Source organism: Gymnogyps californianus, chromosome 10 (assembly GCF_018139145.2).
Source record: "Gymnogyps californianus isolate 813 chromosome 10, ASM1813914v2, whole genome shotgun sequence".
NCBI lineage: Eukaryota > Metazoa > Chordata > Aves > Accipitriformes > Cathartidae > Gymnogyps > Gymnogyps californianus.
In genome coordinates, this window is record NC_059480.1 from 5,324,997 (window position 1) to 5,347,515 (window position 22,519).

Here is a 22,519-nt window from a genome sequence, read left to right on the forward strand (position 1 = left end):
AGACTCTGAAGTGGGTACAGCTGGTCATTCTGCTCCCTTTGTCACCTTCCCTCCTGCACTGCTCTTCCTCTCGATAAGAAACCTTCAGTGATCAGCAGCACAGTGAGGTGGCAGCCAGGGATTAGGAGACCCTGGCTGCATTGCCAATCCTGGTGCTGGGAGATGGCAGGGCAAATCTAAACCCTGTGCTCTGACCCCCTTTCTGCTCCCCATCACTTCAGCCTGGCATACCTGGGGGGCAGGCCAGGTCTCCCAGGTGACAATGTAGTACCTCACATCATGGGACCCTGGCATGGTTGCATCTTCTAGACAGAACAGCAATGCAGCTTTTAAGAGTCTGGAAAGAGTTCATATAGTCAACATCCGGCAGCAGTTGCCAAAATAAACACAGCATAGAAATATTTGTAAAATGGCTGAGGAACAATATGGATAATGTGGCATTATACCATAAACAGAGCAGCATATTAATCAAGGAACAACAAAGCTTTTAATTATATTTTAAAGAATCTCACTTAAAACCAATGCAAAACATAACTCATGCAGAATGGCTGGCATACTTCCCATTGACTGTCTATTCCAGTTCTCCAGCTGTAAAATTAAGAAAACAAGTCTTGGGGATATAATGAGGAAAACCAGATGAAAGACTAAGGAGCTCCAATACAGCCATAATGGATACCATGCAAGTAGGTGGGCTAGAGAAGACTATCCAAGTAATATAAAATTGTGTTTGTTCGGAAGGAAATACCACAAATATTAGGAGAGGACTTTGAAAACTGGCCATCCGGCACACAAGTACAGGTTTACTAGGGAAGTCAAACACACTTCAGCTCACTCTCACCTTTAAAACTCCCCAATAATGTCCTGCCTTCTGTGATATACTTAAAGCCACACAGTTCTTTCCTGGCACACCAAACCTTTTGTAGCACATCTATGCTGCCTGCCCACAGCCATGAGGCCACGGTCACCCAGTCACTAGATACTGTGAGAGCTGGGCTGCCAAAATGCTCCTTAAGGGAAAGGCTGTGACACACACCTAAGCTGCACCAGGCCAGGTGTTTCGCACTGAGTATCTGCAACACACATGAATCAAAGAACCCTTCAGATATAATGGAGCAAAGATCGACAATATTTGCTGTTTTGTGGTGCCGAGAGACTGTCATTGTTCACTGTCAGCTACACTACATATACATGGTCCACTGCAGCACTCAGCTCATCTTTAGCTTCTACCAGGAGAACTGTTAGATTGATGGGAAGCCCTGCATGATCAAGGTACATCTCCACTGAAATCCATTGCAATGAAAGAATATGCCACAGGCATGTAGCGCTCACAAAGACTGAAAGCAGAATAGCTAGGGCTCAGTCAGAGCCAACTGAAAAACAAAGTGAAACACAATTGATTAAATGGCAGTGCTGGTCACAAGCATTTGATAAGTTTTTTTGCCTTTAAAAAAAAATGAACAGTTTCTGTTCAAAATGACCTTTCATCTCAAAACTCAGGATAACTATAGTTATAAAACATCAGGAGAGTCAAAGCTGTAACAGCACATTTAGAAGTCGCCAAAACAAAGTGCTCTGTGTGAACAAAACAGACTTCTTCCCCGGGTTCCCCATTCCCTAGTGTTTTTGCCTATTTCTATTAAAGAGATCTCAAGGCTCTCTCTTCCTCAAAGCTCTAAGTATTACACTGCATTTCCTCATCATTGCACACATCTGAGAAGCAGGATTGCTTTTTGGAGTAAGTGCAAATTTCTTAAGCTTCCTCCCACCCTTTGCAGTCAGGGGGGAGGGCAGCAAGCTCACCCCCATGGCATGGTCCCACAGCACCGGAGCCAGGCGAACAGAGCAGGGCGGTGGCAGCAGCACATCCCATCGACGAGCCAGTGATCAGCAGGCAAAGTGCAAGGTAACAAGAGCTCCGAGGTCAAACCAGGAAAGCCAAATCATTCAGCTACAGCCCCAGAAGCAGGCCCAGCTACAACAGAGCTTAAACCACTACTGAAGGCCCAGGCTGGAGCTTTAAATGGGGCTCCTGGGCCCACGGCTGGAGGGCGGGGGCTCCCAGGTGAGGCTGCTCCAGGCAATTAAGGGCCGCAGGCGCCACCTGGGCCTAAGAAGCTAAAAAAGCACAAATCAAGTTCTGTGTTTTAAGCACCCAAAAGCATAAGATGTGAGTACCTTGCAGCGTTGGTTGATCAGCACAGCATTCACGTGAGGTGATCGTGGCTCCGCACGGGCTCGCGGACAGCCCGGGGTCACTCGGGAGCCTCTGGCAGCACCAAGGGATAAAGATCACCCCAGCTGAACATCAGAAATAAGTGGAGCATTTGCAAAGAATGGAAAAGGGGATGATTGATTAGATTCTAGCGACCAAGGGGTGTAAGGGTAGAGTGTGAGATACCAAAAGTCAACCCGAGACTCGGCAAAAGATACGAAAGCCAACGGCAAAAATGTTCTGCAGCTGTATATATAAAAAGAGAACAGTGAAGTAGAAGAGGAGCTGCTATATTGTTCAGTATACTGCTATACAGTCCCTCAGCTTTGCGATTATGCCAGTGAATACATGTAACTGGAAACAGAGTTTGAAATGTCTTAGTAGGAAATATATATGGGAATGGCCCAATGTCACATGTTCTGCCTGTGAGAAGCATTAGAAGACAGTGATTCACCATAAATAGTAATCCATAGTAATGTCTCTGATGGAAAACCAAACCAGTAGGTTTGGTCTAACTTCAGGTCTAACTGTGATTATATCAAAGTCTATAGCAAACTCTGGCTGAGAGCAGAAAGTATCTGTAGTGGAGTAAGGGTAGAAAACCAGAAGACTGATTTGTTTTAAGAAGTTTTGAAGAAGGCCAGATCACTAGAGACAGACCATATTGCTAAATGCTTCTCTAGTACAAACCATGCCAGCAAAGGTCTAAAGATATTTTCTGCAAATAGGGGAAAGGTGAATCAAATTTCCAGCACTGGACAATGAGTTTTTCAGGTTGAACTAAGCAGCAGAGACTCTTCTCTTTTCATTCAGGCCTTAACTGCAGTCATGAATCCCCCAAAGAAAAGGTTAAATGGTAATTTAGATTTAGAAAGATACAGACAGAAAGAACTTACAGTCTCATGAGTAATACGGTATTTGAATTACGGGTCAGCAACATTGTAAATAACCTAAGCTATGTACTGAAGCTCTCGTAAGGATGGAGGTCCTAGCTTCTGAGCAGTGCTCCGACATGTACCCTAACACAGGCAGTATAAGCACCCCCACATCACACTATGTGCAGATTAGCTTGCTTTGGGGCATATTTGTTTTTTCCTTTTCAACTTAATCCAGGAGCCGCATGTTGCAAAAATATACATGGAGTTATGGGCTGACTCTGGAATCAAAGTTGCTCTGTAAATTACCAATACTGGACTTTCTAACAGAATTAAGTAAGAAAATATTTGTTGCCCAGGTAAGCTGCGGGAGAAGTGCACTCTAATGCTGGGACAGAAGATAAGCTCTATGGAGAGAAGCTCAATTAATTTTATTGTATTGCACAGAAGACTACACAAGGGATACTATTATGCAAAAGAATTACTCCTTATCTAATTTCTGCACACCCAGAGGATTGTGTCCAGTGCCTGCAGACAATACGTCTAAGTATAATATTAGCACGCTATCCAAGAAGCACACCTTAAAGCATGCTGAAATGGAGTACATTTTCACTAGGGCCATAATTCCACTACAGAATCTACTTTTATGGGAAAATCAATTTTTCACTTTCATAGCGATGTTTAAGTATTGCAAGAGGTTTTATGATAGTTTTCTCAATATTAAAAATACAACTTCAAATATGACAGAGCAATAAAATATGACACTTAACACTTATGAATATGATGGCAAATGAAGTGGGGAGGACTTCCAGGTTTAGTTTTTTTAAGATGGGTTGATATACTGCAGTTCATTCTATGGGGCTGACATACCAGTCAATGCTGCTTTTCTCTTGGGCTATTTTTTTTTTCTTTCACAGGCTTATTATTGCTAATTTTCCTCTTGGTTGGTGTTGGGTGTTTTAGAGAGAAGAGAAGAAAAGAAATGAGGAGCAGGATGATTCCAGTTACTGCATCTAGCACTCCAGTGACAGTTTGGAAACTCCTTTTAATTAAACAAGCGTTACTTTTAAAGTTGGAGTAATCCGAGCCTGTAATGTGCAGCTGGGAAAGCAAACAGACATTAGTTCAGCTGATAAGCACATGCTGAAGATGAGTGAAGGGAAGAGATTAAATGGGATCCCATATGAATGCAAACATGCAGAATAGTTGGGGAGTGTGTGTGCGTGCACATGTGCGTGAGCACATGTGCACACAACGAAAGGCCTGCCACAGCCAGAGCTGGGGCCAGAGCTGCAGCTTAATGAGAAGCTGTAAAATGCACTCCTCAGAATGCTATTTGATTAGAAAAGCAGGTGATCTGGAAGGATAATCTGATTTCTGATGTGACATGACCAGATACCACATCACACAGGGTAGCAGACCGAATACGGGACTTGCCTTAGAGTTATCAGGGCCTCAGTCTGACTGCTTCCTTAGGAAAAAAAAGTCCCCCTCTCCCTGTCCGTCACCTCTGCCACTTCAGATCAGAGTACCTGGCCGGAGAATCAGTCCCTTGCATACAATAGCTCCCCAGAGGCAGGGAGCTGTACAGGCAGGCGTCAGGGAAAACTATCTGTGATGCTCTCACTGCAACAGAAGGAAACACTATGAAAATCTGGTATGATACAAAAGAAAGCTCAGAAGGAACAAAGCTTGTTCTTATCTGCTCTAGATCCAACAAATCAGCTAAAAATGAGTATATGAATAGCCCTAACTGTAAAGGAGGGAGATATAAGTATTTGCTTTAGTTTTTCCCTGGGTTAAAGCCTTTGGAAGGCAAATGCCCAAGCACAGACCTTGCTCTCTCTGTGAGCCATGTCCTGGGCACGTGCACTGCACAATGATAAGATTAGCACCATGTGTTCTCTCAACCCTAATGAGATGTTATTTCTCTTCTCATCTTAAATTACTATCATATAAAGAAAATTACCCCGAGTACTGTTATTGTTAGCAAGCCTAAGTCCAGAGGAGTTTGGAGCTCCTGCCCTAATCGGCCACTTCTGTCCGTGTGCTGCGTTTGGCCTTGGCAAGTTTTGCTGCAGTTGGAGCCAGCCAGGTCTGAAATGGAGGAGCTGGCACTGAAGGCAGGCGGGTGAGGGATTTCCTTTGTTGATTACATGCTGCCAGGTTGCAGAAACTGGAATCTCTCAAACCGAGAGAGAGGATGGTGTCTGGAGGATGTTGGAAAGGTATTTCTGATTGGCACTGAAGGCTTGCAAAGAATTAGTAGAGAATTAGGCTTAAATAGAGTTACCATGGTCAAATACGGTGCTATGTGTGATCAGGTTGCAGCACTTCCAGGAAAGAGTGTCTAATGAAAGCGGGCATCAGTCAAGCCAAGGAGCACGAGGCTGGGCACAACCGGAGAAAAGGCAACACATGCTATCTGCAGAGCTGCGGCACCGGGAAACTAGGAGCTCAGAGAAGGACGCCGAAGGGGGCTGAAAAAATCAGGAGCAGAGCTTTCAGGAGACACGTGGCTGTGTGAACCACTGTAGCTGCATGAGCAGTAAAGAGACACTGGTGATTTTATTCCCACCCCGAGCCCCCATTGAATGCATTCTTTTCTGCCTATGAAAAATGCCAGTATCTGAATCATAAGGCACTGACAGCTTCTGAGATAGTGCCAGAAAATTAGTATTTAACTTTTATACTCATAAGCAATACTAAGGGAATGTTAATAAAGAACAGAAAGCAAACGTTTAGGTTTACATTTCACAGCCAGAAAAAGAGCCTTTCCCTCTGCAATGTTCAGCTACTCTCCCCATGCTCATGCGCTCTGCAATGAACGCTGTCCTGTCTCCTTCCCTCAGCTCTGACCAGGAGGGTCTTCCTACCAAGGTAACCTGCTTCAGCACCTGGACTTTCCTCTAATGTCCCTCAGAGAAAAACTAGATTTGAGACTTCTGAGATCTTAAGATGTACTCGTATGACAAAATTGCCCAACAAATTCAGATAAAAATATGAGATTTTGAATACTGCATGGATTCTTGGTATCTAGAAATTGTGAAAAGGGATCATTGTACTAAGTTTCCTGTGAGAAAAACCTAAAAAGAAATAATAATAATAACTACAAAAAAATCTCAGGGTGAGATACTGACTTCTAAGAAAGGCTGAAGAGATGAGAGATCTGAGAAAATTAAAACTATGCTGATATTTATTCACATGGCACAAATAATTCATATAGTTTGAGAAAATAGACTGAAATTTAAACATTTATTGTAAGCCATTACACTGTTTTAAACTGAGGCTGTTCACATATTGTCTTCTTTTAAAATGGATTTTTTTTTTTTTTTTTTAATTTCGGTAAGTCAGAATGTTTCATTTCTCAGTCAGAATTGTTAATCAGGAAGATGTGATACAATCTGCGAAATCTCCAGAGTGCTAAGATATGAAGGGCCTTTAGCAGTGGTACAGGTAATGAAGTTTGTTATGATTTTCTATATATTCTGCAGCAGAAAATCTGATTGTTCTTTTGGCAAGGCGCCATGTCTGTTCATCTTCAAAGATGACCTGTTTTAAATTTTAAAATAATTATTATTTAAAGTTGGAGATAATTTTATTTTAATAGAGCACATAATACCAATGTGTGTTCTCCATTATATACAGCAATTATTTTTTTTGCTAATGTACTACTGTATTGAAAACTTGTGTGATTTTTTTAATACATATTCAACAGATGAAAATACTAAAGGCAGGTACTTAGCTGATGTTAACTAAGATGACAGATCCTGTGGAGCTACATTAACATCTTGGCATATTAATAGTCTGGAATTTTTTGACTGACTGTAGTAAAGGGAAGATTTGGGGTTGAAAAAGAAGGGAATTTAGCAAATTTTTTTCTCATTATTAGTATTTCTCACCAATTTCCATGAGAAATTATAAGAAACAATGTCTGTGGGAATTCTCCAAAGCATTCTTACTAGTTGACGGGTGAAGGAGAATGTTGTTTTGGAAGGATCATGGGGTTAGGGGCTCCACATTTACCTGGTGCTGGAGAGAATACAAACCCTTTGTGCCACTGTTTGGGGACCATTCCATACTGAATTAGAACTACCCTGTGGATCTAAAAATGTCATAGGTGTTTAATATCTTCAGCTACTCTAAGGAGCTAATCTGAAACTTATTATAGTCAGCTCAAAGGTGATTTATTTAATTAAACAGAAATATACACCCACCCCCCCCTCTTAAAACCTTCATAGTTTCAGACAGTATTCAAAATATGACCATTCTCAATGCCATTAATCCACACATGCTCACACATCTGGTTCCAGCCAACAGACCAAATAAATTTCTCCCTCAAGAAAGTGTCAAAACTGAAGCCCCCAAAAAAGCCCTAACCACATGCATCTCTCTACTTCCTGAGATTTACTTCTAACATTATTTCACAAGCTATTAGATCGAACAGGAAAAAAGATGACTGCAGCCATATAGCTGGTTTACTGTACATACAGCTGGATTAGCAGCTAAATAATATTAAAAGCATCTGACCAATTCTCATGTAGAGGCTTTGTTAATTTATATGCACAATTTGGATTTCTGGGAAATGACTCCTGTTGTCCATTTTGAAATGATACTTCTGTTTTGATCAGTTATGGTATTCAAGTCTCCAACTCTAATAAATATGTTAAAAATAAGTCAAACAAAATATCACTCTTGGTGCATTGTATTATTAATCTGTAGTCATTTAATTTCATCACATTTGTATATTTTTTCCTAAAAAGTACTCAATTAAAATAAGACAATAATCAAATTAAATTTATCTACAGCCTATAACAACTAGTTTTCCTTAGCACTGAATAACACGTGCACTATCTTAGCCTAATGAAGAATTTTAAAAAGAGTATTAATATAGTACTTTCAAGAAAAAGGTGTGAGCTTCCCACGGATTAATCAATTATTACATTACCACATACTGCCTGAGAGTTTAGCAGTCATGCATTTGATGATGGGCGTTTTAAGGCATTAATGCTGGGCAATTTTCTCTAAATTCTTTTCAGGACAAATCTCCTTAAGCTCCTAATATCTTAACACCTTCCAAGAACAAAAGCCTTACATTCTAAGACAGCAGTGTTAATGTAGTCTACGTATAACACATTTACGATAACTGTGAGTATACGAGACCCCAGGAGAAAACAGATTACACATCTGCTTATTTTGCAAACGCAAGGTAGAGAGACATGCTGTTGCAGGCCGTCGTGAGCTTACTCTGCCATGCTCCATACCAACTCAAACATACATTACTGGGGCTTAGTATGGCTGTGACTGCAAGCCATTAAGCCTTGCTGAGGGCTAAGATCAACTAGTTCAGGATCACTAATGCCACACTAACGCTGACTATATCAGACCAGAGTACAGGGAGAGGGAGCTCCCATCTGCGTGCCAAGGGCATGCATGCCGACGCGCCCTGGATCTCTGATCTTGCAAACTATTCCTCCCAGCACTTACCCCTTGCCCCTTGCAAATGCTCTGCTGGCAGACCTGCCCGAGGAGCTGCTGTACAACATCCACACTGAGATGTGCCTTGCAGCTCAGAAAAGGGCACGAATACGTGGCCTGCTCCTGCAAATGAGAGAGGCCACTCCCAAAGAAGAGATTAGCAAGAGAAAGCCTTCTGTCTGGGAAGTTAATTTATGACCACATCCCAAATCTCAGAAATCAATGAGAGATGTGTGAGGCATGAATGAAATGAAAAGAGTAGAGAACCTGAATGCTCGCACATTTTTATTTAGTCAAATTTTTATTTTGACTATTTATCTTCTAAACTTGTTAGTATTTATCTAGTTTCAAACAGCTGTGACCAGTATGGAATAGGGATCATTGCAAAGATTTAACATTAAGGCTCTTTCAGGGAAATACAGCAAACACAGAAAAGTAATCTCCACCAAAATCAATGCACGTATCTGCAAAAAAGGAGAAAGAACCCTTAAGACATGCCTGTGCCAGTGTTCCAAGCCTTCTTTGTAGCATGAGGGAACAAATAAAGAAGAATTTCTTTTTTGTAATAGTCTGCTGCTTTTTAAAAATTACAATGTTAAGGTCGTGTGTATAATATGTAAGTCTGCCTAAAAAGAACGCATACAGAAGGGATTGTGTTTGATTATATAAAATAAAAGTAGTGATGGATTACATTGCACTCATCAATATCAGCACAATGTAAAGGATTTGAAATCAATGATTTGATTTTTAACAAGATGCAGAGAGTTTGTATATGGTTAGTCAGAAGTATTGTACTTTGCATAAATGCTTTACAAATGGTGACACAGTAATTACAGTACTGGGAAATGGCTACTATCTATCCGCTCTGCATTTTACAGACTAAATAGAAATTTCATGCATATTGAATACACTTGCGTTAGCTCAATTCATTTTTTCCAATATTATTTTATAAGGTAAGAATAATATAAATTCTAAATTGCTATTCAAATGTTACATCTATTTTTTCATGAGTTACATTTTTAATAAAATGCAACTTTACTTGAAGCATACATAATGTTTGCATAATCTGTGGAAGAAAATTGTCACTCTAGGAATTTATAAATTGCTTATTTCTTATAAAACCTTCTTTTGATGTATTCTGCAGATTGATGGGGTTTCAGTGTATTTATACAGATATAAAAATATTTTCTGTGGTTGCATATTTGCTCCTTTGAATAGACTTCTTTACAGTTTGCAATATATTTTCAAATAGTTTGCAAAAATAAGTTCATGATTTATCTGCAGTTTAAAAAATTCATTTCAAATCTTCTTTGATACAACACACTTCCAATTTTTGTTGTGACACAGATTATGCAAATTTGCTTGACAAAGAGTATGCAAACTGATTTTAAAGTATGAAGTTCAGCTGACAGTACCTAGGCTTCTGCATGAAATCAAAAGGGTTGTGGTTTTTTAGTCTCACGGATAGACATTGATTACTCGGGTTTTTTTGGATTAATGGGGAGACTCCCACTGGGCATTTTCTGGTGATGCATTCCGGTATGATACTGAACCACTGTTGTGTCCCCATTAGTGTCATGCATCTTTTTCATTTACTGACAAGCTGTCAAGGATCTCTTGAGATGTCACAGGACCTTGGAATATGATTAAAGTGGGTTTTTTTGATTAAGCTCTTCCCAGTTCATGATATCCATGTGGAGTTCATGTCAAGTGAGTCAAAGCCTTAAAATAGTCTGGAGGCAGTCAGTACTTTCCTACTCAGCTGGGCAGGACTGCATATCCAACAGATTCACTGGGAACAGGAGAGATTCACACTCACATGCTGCTCACCAGTGCAGGAATCCCCTCCAAGCACTAAAGGACCTGAGCAGGTGTCCTGGTTTCAGCTAGGACAGAGTTAATTTTCTTCATAGTAGCTGGTATAGTGTTATGTTTTGGATTTAGTAGGAAAATAATGTTGATAAGACACTGATGTTTTTAGTTGTTGCTAAGTAGTGTTTATACTAAGTCAAGGATTTTTCAGCTTCTCATGGCCAGCCAGCAAGAAGGCTGGAGGGGCACAAGGAGCTGGGAGGGGACACAGCCAGGACAGCTGACCCAAACTGCCCAAAGAGATATTCCATACCATATGACATCATGCCCAGTATATAAACTGGGGGAGTGGCTGGGAGGGGGATCGTGGCTCGGGAACTAACTGGGCATCGGTCAACGAGTGGTGAGCAATTGCATTGTGCACCACTTGCTTTGTATAGTTTAATTCTTTTAGTATTACTATTGTCGTATTATTATTATCATTATCATTGTTTTTCATTCCTTTCTGTCCTATTAAACTGTCTTAATCTCAACCCATGAGTTTTTTTTTCCTGATTCTCTCCCCCATCCCAGGGTGGGGGGGCAGTGAGCAAGCGGCTGCGTGGTGCTTAGTTGCCGGCTGGGGTTAAACCACGACAGCAGGAAACACTCTGCTCTGTGAAAACTCCATGTTCTCAAGCCCACGGGATCAGGAGGCCACAGGGAACAACATACACCAGTGAGTATTTTGGGGGGTGGGGGGTGCATGTGCATCTGTAGAGAGAGAGAGAGGAAGAGAGAGTTCGTGCATGTACAACTACTGATTCTGTGGATGCAATGACTGGACTTCAATAGGTGAGATTCTTGAAAAGCTCTCTGGTTTTCTTACATGGCAATGCCACACACATCCTTGTCTGATGGGAAAAACATATAAAGATGTGATAGCACCAATCAAAGAATTGCTCTGCAACTGCAAGAAAAGCGTCCACATATGAATTGAATGTGATTCTAAGGCTCATGACTAGGAGCCTCTCTTGATGCTCAGGCGTTTTCCTCAGCTTAGGAAAAGCAAAACCCAGGCAGTACCTCGCCTGGTTTCATGCTTCAGTTCATCACTTGGAGGGCTGTAATGAAACCCACAAGGACGGTGGTGATCCCGCACAGACGATGCTGGGGGAGAGCCGTGGCAGGCAGTAGCATCCCTGCCTTCAACCTGAACAAACAGGTTCCGCTAGGAGAACAGAATGGAAACGTCTTTTTGTACCTGGGAGGAGGAGTGCAGCAGAAAACCCACCCTCAGGGCTAAGGCAAGAAAATTCCAGGAAAAATTCCCCCATCGAAGGCCAGAGGAATGAACACAAATGCAGCAGATATTTACCAGACAGCCTGCTACACATGAATGTTTTGAGTCTGGTACACAGACTCAAAAAAAATATAGTCCCTGTGGCTTTAATAAGAAATGAAGAGGTCCATGAATAGAGAAAGAGAAAAACTAACTTCCAGTGAACATGAGTCATTGGTCACTTTCAAAAATAATAATTTTTTTAAATGTGTGAACACAACGTGAATATTTTAATTCCCAGGACTATTCTGCGAGTACTTTTTATGATGAGTGATAAAATGTTCCAGCTTGGCTACAATTGTACTAAACTGTTGTAATGGGATTCTGTACTTTAACTTGAAATGGGACTGTATCCCAGTTTTGACAGCATGCTTTATTATCAATAGCTGATTTTGAAATGCTGCCATGACTTCTGTAAATTACATAAATCAGGATATGAGAAAAAGACAGTGTCACTGTTCTTTAACCTGAAACAATGTCATTTGCTGGGTTTTGGCACAGGCCAGGCTGCTCATTGCAGTTCATCCTGAGCAGTAACCTCGCAGGCAGCCTCTTAGGCATAAGCGTCACTACTGCGGGATACCGTCCTGCGCAGCATGGAGGAGGGCAGCAGAATCTAACCCTTCATTTGTTGGCTCAAACTGTTATCTCATTAAGTCAAAGGCAAAATTCCCAGTGGTGATTACTGGGTCAGAATTAGGCCAAACTCCCCTATCTTGGTTTTTCTGGCCTTTATTCCTTCTCCTGAATTCTATAATGTAATGGCTTTAAATCAAGAACTTTCTGGCTGAAAATGTCAAGCTTACTAGATGGCTTTAAAAACGATAAATTTTTTTGCAGGTGGCAAAACATTCTAGCTTGAATCTATATTTTTCCTTTTGTATTAAAAACCTACAAAAATATCCCCTCAAATTAATGTTCTTCCAATTGCATATGTTACCAAATGTTTCTGTTTTGGAAAACAATATATTTTCAATACAAAACCAAGTTTGTGGTTTTTTATAGGATGAAAACTGCATTTCCCCCATCAGCTCTAATGTTTCCATTGTGTAAGAGATTTATCCTGATATAGTTTAGCCCTGGGCACTATGCCTCCCCCAGCACGTTCAGGTTAGTGCAAATGTTCTTTGTGCTGGCTTTAGTTGTAACAGCATACTGCATGTGCTGCAGCAGTATACATATTTAAACAGGCTGTTCCTTTACAAGCACATGTTCAAAAGATTTTATCTAATCAAATTTTAAATAGGAAATTACTTGTCTGACTTCACATCAGAAAGCTATCCCTTTCCCTGCTGCTCCAGATTGGATTATTAGGACTTCACTACTAAATGGTCAGCAGTGTGTCTGAGTCACCAGTCTTAATTTTGGGCTATAAATATCAGATGATGATTTATTACTTGGCAGTTTCAATACCACAATGGCAAATTCTCTTTAATCTCTTTAATTTGAGATGAACGAGCAAACAGTTTTGAAAGCTGAGAATTTTTGAGGTTCTCTGTGCAAATAATGGCTAAGCCTTGGGCATGCACAACGTGGAATTTCGCCCCCTTCATCAGTTGATTTCAACGTACCTACTTTCCCGTGATTCAAAGGGTTTTTCATTGCCCATACTGGTCTAGTCCTGCCTATCTTTGTGAATCAACTGCTAACTGTGGACAACAATTCAATGGTAAATGGGCTAAAACTGTGATTTTGAGAATGTTTAATGATTTTTACAACTAAATTCAATAAAGTTTGAAAGAGTAGTTATTGCCCTCATATGCTACCTGGATAATCACTGTTTAATATTCATGCTTCATCTGGACTTCAGATGAGCGTTTATGATCTGCACAGTGCCAGAAATCATACTATCTGCTTATTCCAAAGTAGATGTTGCTCACCAGAATATACAGTTATTGCTTTCACCTCTTCCAAAATGCTAATTTCGTTTCTTCTAAACAGCACCAGACACCTGGGTCTCACCCCTTTCTGGGGGATGCTGCTACCCACGTAGGTCGCTTGTGCAAGGCAGGTTTGCTTGTGCAAATCATATCTAGATCAAGAATGCGCATCCTTTCAGAAAGCATTAAAATAGGAAAGGGACTTAAATCTTGCTGAAACGAAGACTAATTTGCCAACTTGACAGAAGTGTTTATTTAGAAGATGAACAAACTCTAATGTGATACAAGATACCTCAAGAGATAAAAAAAATTAAAAATTCTCTGAATTTCAAAATATCATTTAGCCATATTCAAAGTTTGGTTGGTTCCTTATGGTATTTTATTTCAGAAATAATTCAAATTTGGCTTGACAAACTATTAGACATTCAGAGAAGAACAACCAAAATAGGGGGGTTGAGAGGCTGATTAAAGACGACAGCCTAAAGAATGTTAGAAAATCTGTCTAAATCCTAAAAGACAGGAAGACAAGGACAGAAAACATTTTCTGATTGTGATATTCAGGAACCTGAACTAGGAATAGAGATGTAATTCGGAAAAATAAAAGCTTCTGATACAACTATACATGAGGGATAATTAATTGAGGCAAATGGAGGAAACCAGGCTAAAAACGGTGTTAGAAGAGGTGCTGTAGGATCCTGTATCCAGCTGACTTTTCCATCACTGAGAACTATGACGAAGACCGTTAGTAATCCATAATTTAGAGACTTCACCCTGTTTGCACAGATTCACGCTCCACACTCCAGCATGTCATACAGAAACAAATAGCTTTCTAACTTCACTGTTCTGCAAGTTATATCCAGTTCCTGGGTTTGGGGCTAGCAGAAGGCATTATAGCCTCCTTGAATCTGCACAACACCCTAAAATGCCTCTGAAAGGTGTCAACTGTCCTGTCCATCCTGGAAAGTGTTAAATTTCAGGGAAATATTACTTAACTGCTTTTAGGATCGAAGGACAGAAATAAACACTCTTAAAATCCAGTAGACGGGAGACACACTGGGATAAATCAGATGCAAAATCACCTGCTGAGGAATAACGTGCCTAATCTTTGAACTCTTTTCAAGGAAGGTATTTAACTACACACAAGATCATCAGCTGGTTTAGGTTATTATAAGCCCCTTGATCTCAAGGCAGCCAGATCTAGCCCTATAAATTCATGATCCTGTTGATATGTCACATACTTCAGCCTGAAGTTCTGTTCTTCTTGTAGTAAATTGAGTATAGAGTACAGAGCATTTGTGCTGTGCTCTCTGTCACTGTAAAACTAAACTGTGCTTTCTTTCAGGGTATTGTTTTGATCCTAAATTTCTCAGCTGAGACATTCTGATGGCATATCTGTTGGCTTCAGGCACAACAGCACTCTTTTAAGGAGTATTATTATACCTTAAAATGGACAATCAAGGAATAGAAAACCTCAAAATGCATACCTGGTGTACTCGAGGCATTTTCTCCCTAAAAGCAAAGACAAAACACCCCCAAGAAACATTAGTTCAAGAGAGGGAGGGAGGGAAAATAAACCAAAACAATTCTTTTCCTCCTTTAAAAGAACTGCAACTGCTTAGGCTTTCCTCATGAATCATAAAACAAGGGAAGGTGGCAGCAGGGAGAAACAGAAATTGTATTTTCATTTGTCAGTGACTTTTGGTTCTATTTCCACTGCCAAACAGCTGCGCTGTCTGCCTTTCACTTGTTGTACGCAATGAGAGATGGCAGAGGGTTTCTTAAAGCCTTTAAGGTTGCAGTAATTCATAACCTTACTTTAATTAACCTGGAATAATTTACCTTTGGAATAAACAAGGTCCTACATTTGCTTTTACTATCTTCCTTCCTTGGAGAAATGTGTGGGTTTTTTTTCCTCCAGATGTCCCCAAGTGCAAACACATTGCTTCTCACAGCTAGAGCTCTGGATGTTACTAAAATCCTAAAACAAAGTAGCATGGCAAATGCTTCAAACCAGCGTGGGGTTTAAATGGCACAGCAATTCACTCTATTTAGTTCCTCACTCTCCTTCTGCTTTCACTGGTGAGCAGGCAAGGGCTCAAGAGGAGGAGGAAAGGTACGCAGAGGTGCCGCGTGGCACAGCACAGCACGTGGAGCGGGCACTGACATCGCTGTCACTTAGCTGTGACCAGGTAAGTGTTCCCTTATGTGGCATGAAGACTAACTCACAGGTGAACGTTTTCCTTAGGCTTGCAGGATTGTTTCAATAACTTATAGCGTAATGGCATTAGCATTTTAAACTGAGCTTCCATTAAGTTATACGAGTTATCTATTTTGAAGTAATTTGAAAGACCTTCATTGTTAACTTCTCTTAATTAATTTTGGCTTTATGGCGTTTTGGGGGCAAATTGCCTTAGCCTTCACATTTATCCTATCACTACTTGGCATGACCGAGATATTATAGCTCTTAAGTGAATTTCTTGTCAGAAGGATCTAAATCACACAGCTCGTGAGAGTTACTGGAGGAGGATCGGTTTTACTCTCCATTTAGCTTGGCCTCTAAACTCTGGGTGCCAGCCTGATGCTTGCAAATGACTTTTGCAGAAGTAAGCATTACAAGCGTGGGGTCAAAGTATCTACCTGCAGACTGCTCTTGGCCTGAAGTGAGAAGCATGTTCTGCTTCATGTGTTTAGTAAGGCAATTTTTCTTGGAAGCTTGTCTTTCTCATAGTTTTAGCCATCACATACCAAGTTGCCTCTTTTCATTCATGCTCTTTGTGGTCTGACTATGTTGTTCCTGTTTGGGGCCATTCAGCTTTGTGATATTTTTGTTTAAAAAAAGTCCTTTTTATTAAAACATGTGAGAAATGGTGGTGAGTGGGAATTCACTGGAAAATCAGATCAATGGGTTTTCAGTTTAGGGCTGTTTTCAAAACACATCTCAGAAATATATGTACACATCGAGTTGCTCCTGTGGAAAGTAACTAGATATTGCTGACAAAGTTAGTGAAAATTGTTCTGCTGTAATAAGTGCATTCAAAGGACACAGATTACTGGTAATATTTTTAATAGAAGGTTGGTAAAAGCACGTTACCCTTCAGTGATCTACAATGCAGTCTCTGATGACTGCTTATACAGAACTACTGCAAACAGTTAAGACCCAAATGTCTTTATCTTGATCTCTGCAATGTTTAATTTCCCCTTATGGAACAGCACATTGGAAGGCTTTATACCCTAAGCAACTAAAATGCTTTTACCTTTTAATTTTGTCTAAATGGTGCTAAAATGATCAAAAATGTGCTGTAATTTACATTTCTCTGGTGAAATGGTAAAATTACATTTCCCCAATTACCTTTTTACCTCTTTGAAGGTACCAAAGATAGTACCAAAGTTGTTCAGAGAGTCACAGAGCTGGCACTCAGTCTGTTATTCCTCTAGCTAGTGTTCTGATTAGCATTAGGAGAAATTCCTACAGGGGACATGTTTATCTGCTCATGCAGAAAGTCATTTATACAACTTGGCAAAAACTCCTGTCTTGTATGGATCTGAGCAGGAGAGCTGGTGGTACTGGGAACTCTCACCTCAGGTCTAGGAGTGAAAATCTGAAGGAACTGAAATCCCTTTCCTTTACACCTCAAACTGTCATGTAAATGCTGAGGTTGAGAAAGGATTAGGAATGATTATACTCTTCTTCTCATGCATTTCAGTTTAAGTTATACTGTGTAATGAAGGACACTAAAATGACACATAATACCTTATCGCTGTGTCGGTAGACTATAAAATAGATTTAATCAGGAATAGAGAGGTGGGGAAACCTTTTTCTTTCTTTCTTTCTTCCCTCCCCCTGCAATGCTCTCTCTTCCTATCCCCTTCTCAGAAGCCTCCTCCCAGCCGCCTTCTGATCCCATTTGCACAGAACAGAGGCTGCAGGAAATGCCACTGTCACCCAGAGAAATGCTTAGGAAAGTGTGCCCATGAGATAACAGTGTGACACCACCACGAGTCCAAAGTAACTCATCTCAGGATCAGATCCTAGCAAGTTCAGTTAGCATTAATCAAAATCTGTACTTTTCACCCTGATTATTTAGGTTTCTTTGGCTTTCTTTGCTCTCATGTCTCTTCCCAAACTGTATCTCTACAACAGAGGCCAAAGCCAGAAATTTGCAGCTGTGGAACTACCACCCGCTTCTACCCACACATGCTGAAGGCCCTCTGGCAGGGTTTGCTTATGCTCCCGTTGACAGAGGCTCATCTCTATCTAGGACCCCAAATGACAAATATAAAGCTTTGAAACCACTGAGTTTTCTTAAAAATCAACTTTATGTAAGGGCTTAAATTGTTACTATGCTATTGTGGATAGAATGAGGCGTTTACACTAAGGGCAATAAAGGAATTCATAGGCTCTCTAAAAACAGAGCTGGAGATAAAATGCCTTGTGCAACAAAGGATGTAGAAAAATGGCTATGCAAGGCAGTGGGATGGGGATGAGGCATGATGGAGAGGTTTCTCTAGGCAGGAAGATGGAAGACACTGAAAATGCAGTATTTCTGCAAGCTAGGATCATCTGTGATGAAAGTGAAGACGTGTGGCGATGAGAAGTTGATGAGCGTGGCTGACTGCCAGCAGATATTATGCTCTCAGAATATTGATGTTTTGTACTAATAATTACAAAATCAGCAACTGTACAATTACATATTTGGATAAATACAAGTGTAAGTGCATCCTATAACATGGTGAATGAAAATGAAGTATGATTAAAATGACAGCTCATACAGTAATATTGATGCCTAGAGAAGACAGACAAGCCAGGAGAATGGTAACACAATGAAGGATAAAAAAATCTTGATATTCAAAAAGAAAAAACCTGATAATTAAAACATTCATGAGCAGTGAGAAAAATACATTAACTTTCCATAGCTGTTGAGAGCAGATACAGATCAGACAGAAGACATTAAGAAAAAAGAAAATTTACTTGTCTGCACTTATAAAGGCATTCCGGGGCAAAAAAAAATCCTTCTCATATGCCCTGAAGAAGAAATCTACAACCAGGATAATCTCTTCTGATACTCTGTTTAGAGCAGAAAGATGCACTGAAGCTGTGGAGTGTCTAAACAACCAAGAAGAAAGCCAAAGGTTGGAATCATGTCATCTGAATATGCTAACAAAGTAAATGTGTTATAGGTTCCCAATCGGGCACTGAAATGTGACAATAAGCAGGATATTCGACTGAGAGAGATGTCTGAAATCAGAAAGTTCTTATTAAAGGGAGGGAGCTTCATGAAAGAATTAGGAAGAAGTACAGAAGAAAACTGTTACTGGGATTAGATAAGCATTTGGCAAAAATCACAGTAATAAAGCACATTTGACACATAGTCATGTTGAAAGTCTGGCTGGGATGTCACAGGATGTGTTTATTTATTGAACGCCTGCACCAACAGATACAATTTTAAAGTATTATTTAACATCTGCTGTGCCTAAGGGTCCGCACTGGTCAGGCACTTCTTGTTATTGCATGGAAACCCACTGCTTTTGGGATGGGGACAAAGCAGAAGCCTACCTCTGTGTGGTGCAGGCAGGCAGCCAGCCAGGGGAAAGGTAAAATCCATGTCTCTCTTTCCCAACTATCTAAAGTTTCAAGGCATGTCAGAAGGAGTGGGGTTAATAGATGCCCCATCTGAGGGCTGAGTTTTTTAACCTATATATAGATCATATCCACAGAGGGGCGAATCTGATGCAAAGACTGCAGTTCATGTACACCAGATATTTTGGCTTTGTCTATTCTGTTCAGTGGAGGAAGGCCCAAGGGTAGGCTAAAATATATGTTTTCCTTAACACGTGCTGTTTGTCTGCCTTGCCAGCAAGAGGACAGCTGTAGTCCAGCACTAGCTACGTTCCCTATGACTTTGCACAATATTGTATCAGGCTTCTCTAGAAAGAAGCTTGGATTAATTTCTGTCTTACACAGGCTATGCGAAACATACAGCTTCATATAAAATACAGTGATACATGCTAGTGAGCAAGCCCAGGAATAGCTGTGTCCTTCCCATCCGCAGACAGGTGTGCATATGGACCCGTGCCAAGAGGTGGCATCAACACAAGCTTTCTTCAACGTAGTGTTCCACAACTTCCCAAAGCCTAGAGCTCTATATAGGTGACTTTGGGCTTGCACTAAACCCAGGTCCCTGCCGGTGGTCTAAACATTTCCTCTAAACTTTATTTAATGGGTAATCACCTGATGATTTCCCTGAATAAAGATCTAAAGTTGGTTGTCACTGCTTGGGTGGGGCCTCATCACAACATACAGCTGTGCAGCACAGCTGGGAATAGGAAATCCCCCGCACTAACTTCCTTCCCACTTTTCATTGAACAGACTGAAACGTTTTTCCTTTTCTCTGAACAGAGGAGAGGCAGGACACAGTGTGAATCTGTTGCTGTTCTGTCTTTTCATGAATGGCAGGATGCTAATCCCTCTCCTAGTAAATACTCCTATGGCTTGATCCTGCTAGGCACTGAGCAATCCCTGCTCTTCTCCACACCATCACCACCCTTCACGGCCCAGTAGGAGTTTAAGAATAAGCACTTACATCAGTGGACTCATTTTGTGATCAAAGTTCATGCAAGACTATGTTTACGTGAGCACACAGCGCTAAGCAAAGTTCAGACTGAGATACTGCTTTGCCCTTCTGCCTAGAAACCTGCAGGACTGAAACAGTGCAAATCACAGAGCGACTTCCCCATCCATGCTCAAGGTTTATATGGCTTGCTTTCCTCTTCTTAAATCTCTCCTAACAAAGCTTTGTTCAAAGATGATTAACAGATGTTAATCATTAAAAAGTTGGTACTTGCCAACAAATAACACATGGGTCTGCTTGAGAAACAGTGCTGTTTCCACAGCTTTCCTCAAGAAGAGATACTTGTGGTAATTGGTAAGGCCTGTGAGAATATGACATTTTCAAGTATCTTCTACCATACATAATTTCCTAAGAGAATGCTGGTTTCCTGAGACTTTGTTTATCTTGTTCATATGAAATCATTTGGACAAACACACATGATACAGAATAGATAATTAAGCCCGTTATGATTACAGGAGTAAGTGGTGATCTTTTTAGATAACAATGAATTTGGCAAGCAAAGACTTATTTGTAACAAAAGTAAACAAAAAACCAGCACTAAATAACAAATAGCCATGTATCTTAATTGAAAACATAAAGTAAAATTATTAACTGATATGCAGAAATGATTCTCAAAGGCTAGAAGGTGACAAACAAAAGGACAGGATTTTACTATCCATTGCAAGATGAGCTGAAATATACAGGCAGCAATCCCCAATCAAAAAAAAATTGGGGAAAAGGATACGTACAATGGACCTGGCTGGAATATACAAGCACAGAACCACTTCTGTGTTTACCTAACCGGTACACACTGAAATCTAAAACCTAGAAGTCAGGCCTTCTGTTAGCAATTTGGAAAAGCAAACTGGGGAGATGGCAACGTACCCTGTCCAGGGGGATCTTTTAATGGTTATGAACAGAAATGTTTTGAAGATGGTAACCTAGATATTGATGAAACTCCTGGCAATTTATTGTTAATGAAAAGGTAATTTTTTTTTTCTGGGAGGTGGAAAGGAATGAGCGTTCAGTAGGTTTTCAGAAACTATTTAAACGCAATCTGAGTCTTTTGCAATGCTCAAAGCAGGTCTCTCAACACATAAATTGCAAATATCATTTTCCTATAGGTTTCAAATAAATGACAGATGTAGTACATTTTTACTACATTCTAAATTCAGCATTTTAGAGGTTGACATTGAAATCCTTTCCTCTCTTTTCTCTTTTCCATGGACCTGTTGTTAAAAGCATGACTGCTCTGCCAAAAAGTCTATGTTTTGAAAGGCTTTTATTCCTTTCTTATTCCTTTTCTTCTACTGTATGACTGCATGCCACAACATGCACTGATGAGATTGGTGGCATTTTATAGCTATCATTTATGTCTCATCCAAACCTGCCATAGTAAGTCTGAATATTCCCACTGACTTTACTAAGCTTCAAATCAGGGTTTTATTTGGGATTTAGCTTTAGCTTCAATTCATGTCTCAATTCACTGTGTACTTCAAGCAAGCAAGGAATAGTCAGTGTTGTCATGTTCCACTTCTACAAAACAATGGTCAGATGTACTTGACAGGCTTTAAGTTTAGGAAATATAACAAATTCACAGGCTGTACAATTAGAAACACCATCTTACTGACATGCAGCGAGAAGAAATTCAACTAATCTGATGTTTGTTTATTTCTTTAACATTCTATTAAAGCAAAGAAGCTCTATAATGAGATTACTCCATTTTATCTCTTAATTGTATCCAGATATGCAAAACAGATTTACTGCTAGTGGCTTGTACACAGTACAATATTTTAAAACTAATTATGAAACAGCATTACTATTGTCACACAATGAAATACTTATTCTTACTGTTATGAATCAAGACCATTTTCTAAAATTAATTGTAATTACCTTTTTAATTGGATATAAACCCTACTAAATTCTGTAACAGCTAGTTATATAAATATAATTCTCTTAAATCCAGGATGATATCAGCATAAAATATTTTAATTAAATAGATTGCAAAAAAAGGGAAAAAAGAGACATTAAGTAGTTTTCCATTATTAAAGCCAGCTGTAAGTCAAGTCTTGAAAGTATTCAAGTTTTTATTTTTGAACACCTGAAATCTGCCATTGTCCATGTCAGCATGCATACACATCCTCCCAAAACAGTGTATTAATAGTTTAATTGTTTATTGAAGAGTAGTTAGCACCTGGCTTTTGTTTGTATTATTCCACATAAAGAGGAAAGCATATTAAAGTATTTACCCTCACAAATCCCCAGAGCCCAAAACATCTAGCAGTCTTTTCATTGCTTATGTATATAATACAATAAACAATTAAAAAAAAGTT

The 22,519-nt window shown here is 40.0% G+C and overlaps 1 protein-coding gene across 8 annotated transcripts in view; it reads right to left on the reverse strand.

The window, feature by feature from the left end:
* The window catches only part of LOC127019914 (glypican-5-like), a 445,164-nt gene that overhangs the window by 72,960 nt on the left and 349,685 nt on the right, over positions 1-22,519 (reverse strand). The window contains exon 9 of one of the 8 annotated variants that reach the window (XM_050902225.1): positions 8,893-9,029. The exons of the other annotated variants lie outside the window; for them this stretch is intronic. Within the exon in view, the coding sequence (XP_050758182.1) occupies positions 8,974-9,029 (56 nt within the window). The 3' untranslated portion in view covers positions 8,893-8,973. Of the gene's footprint in view, positions 1-8,892; positions 9,030-22,519 lie in introns of those variants that run through there. 8 annotated transcript variants of the gene reach the window in all.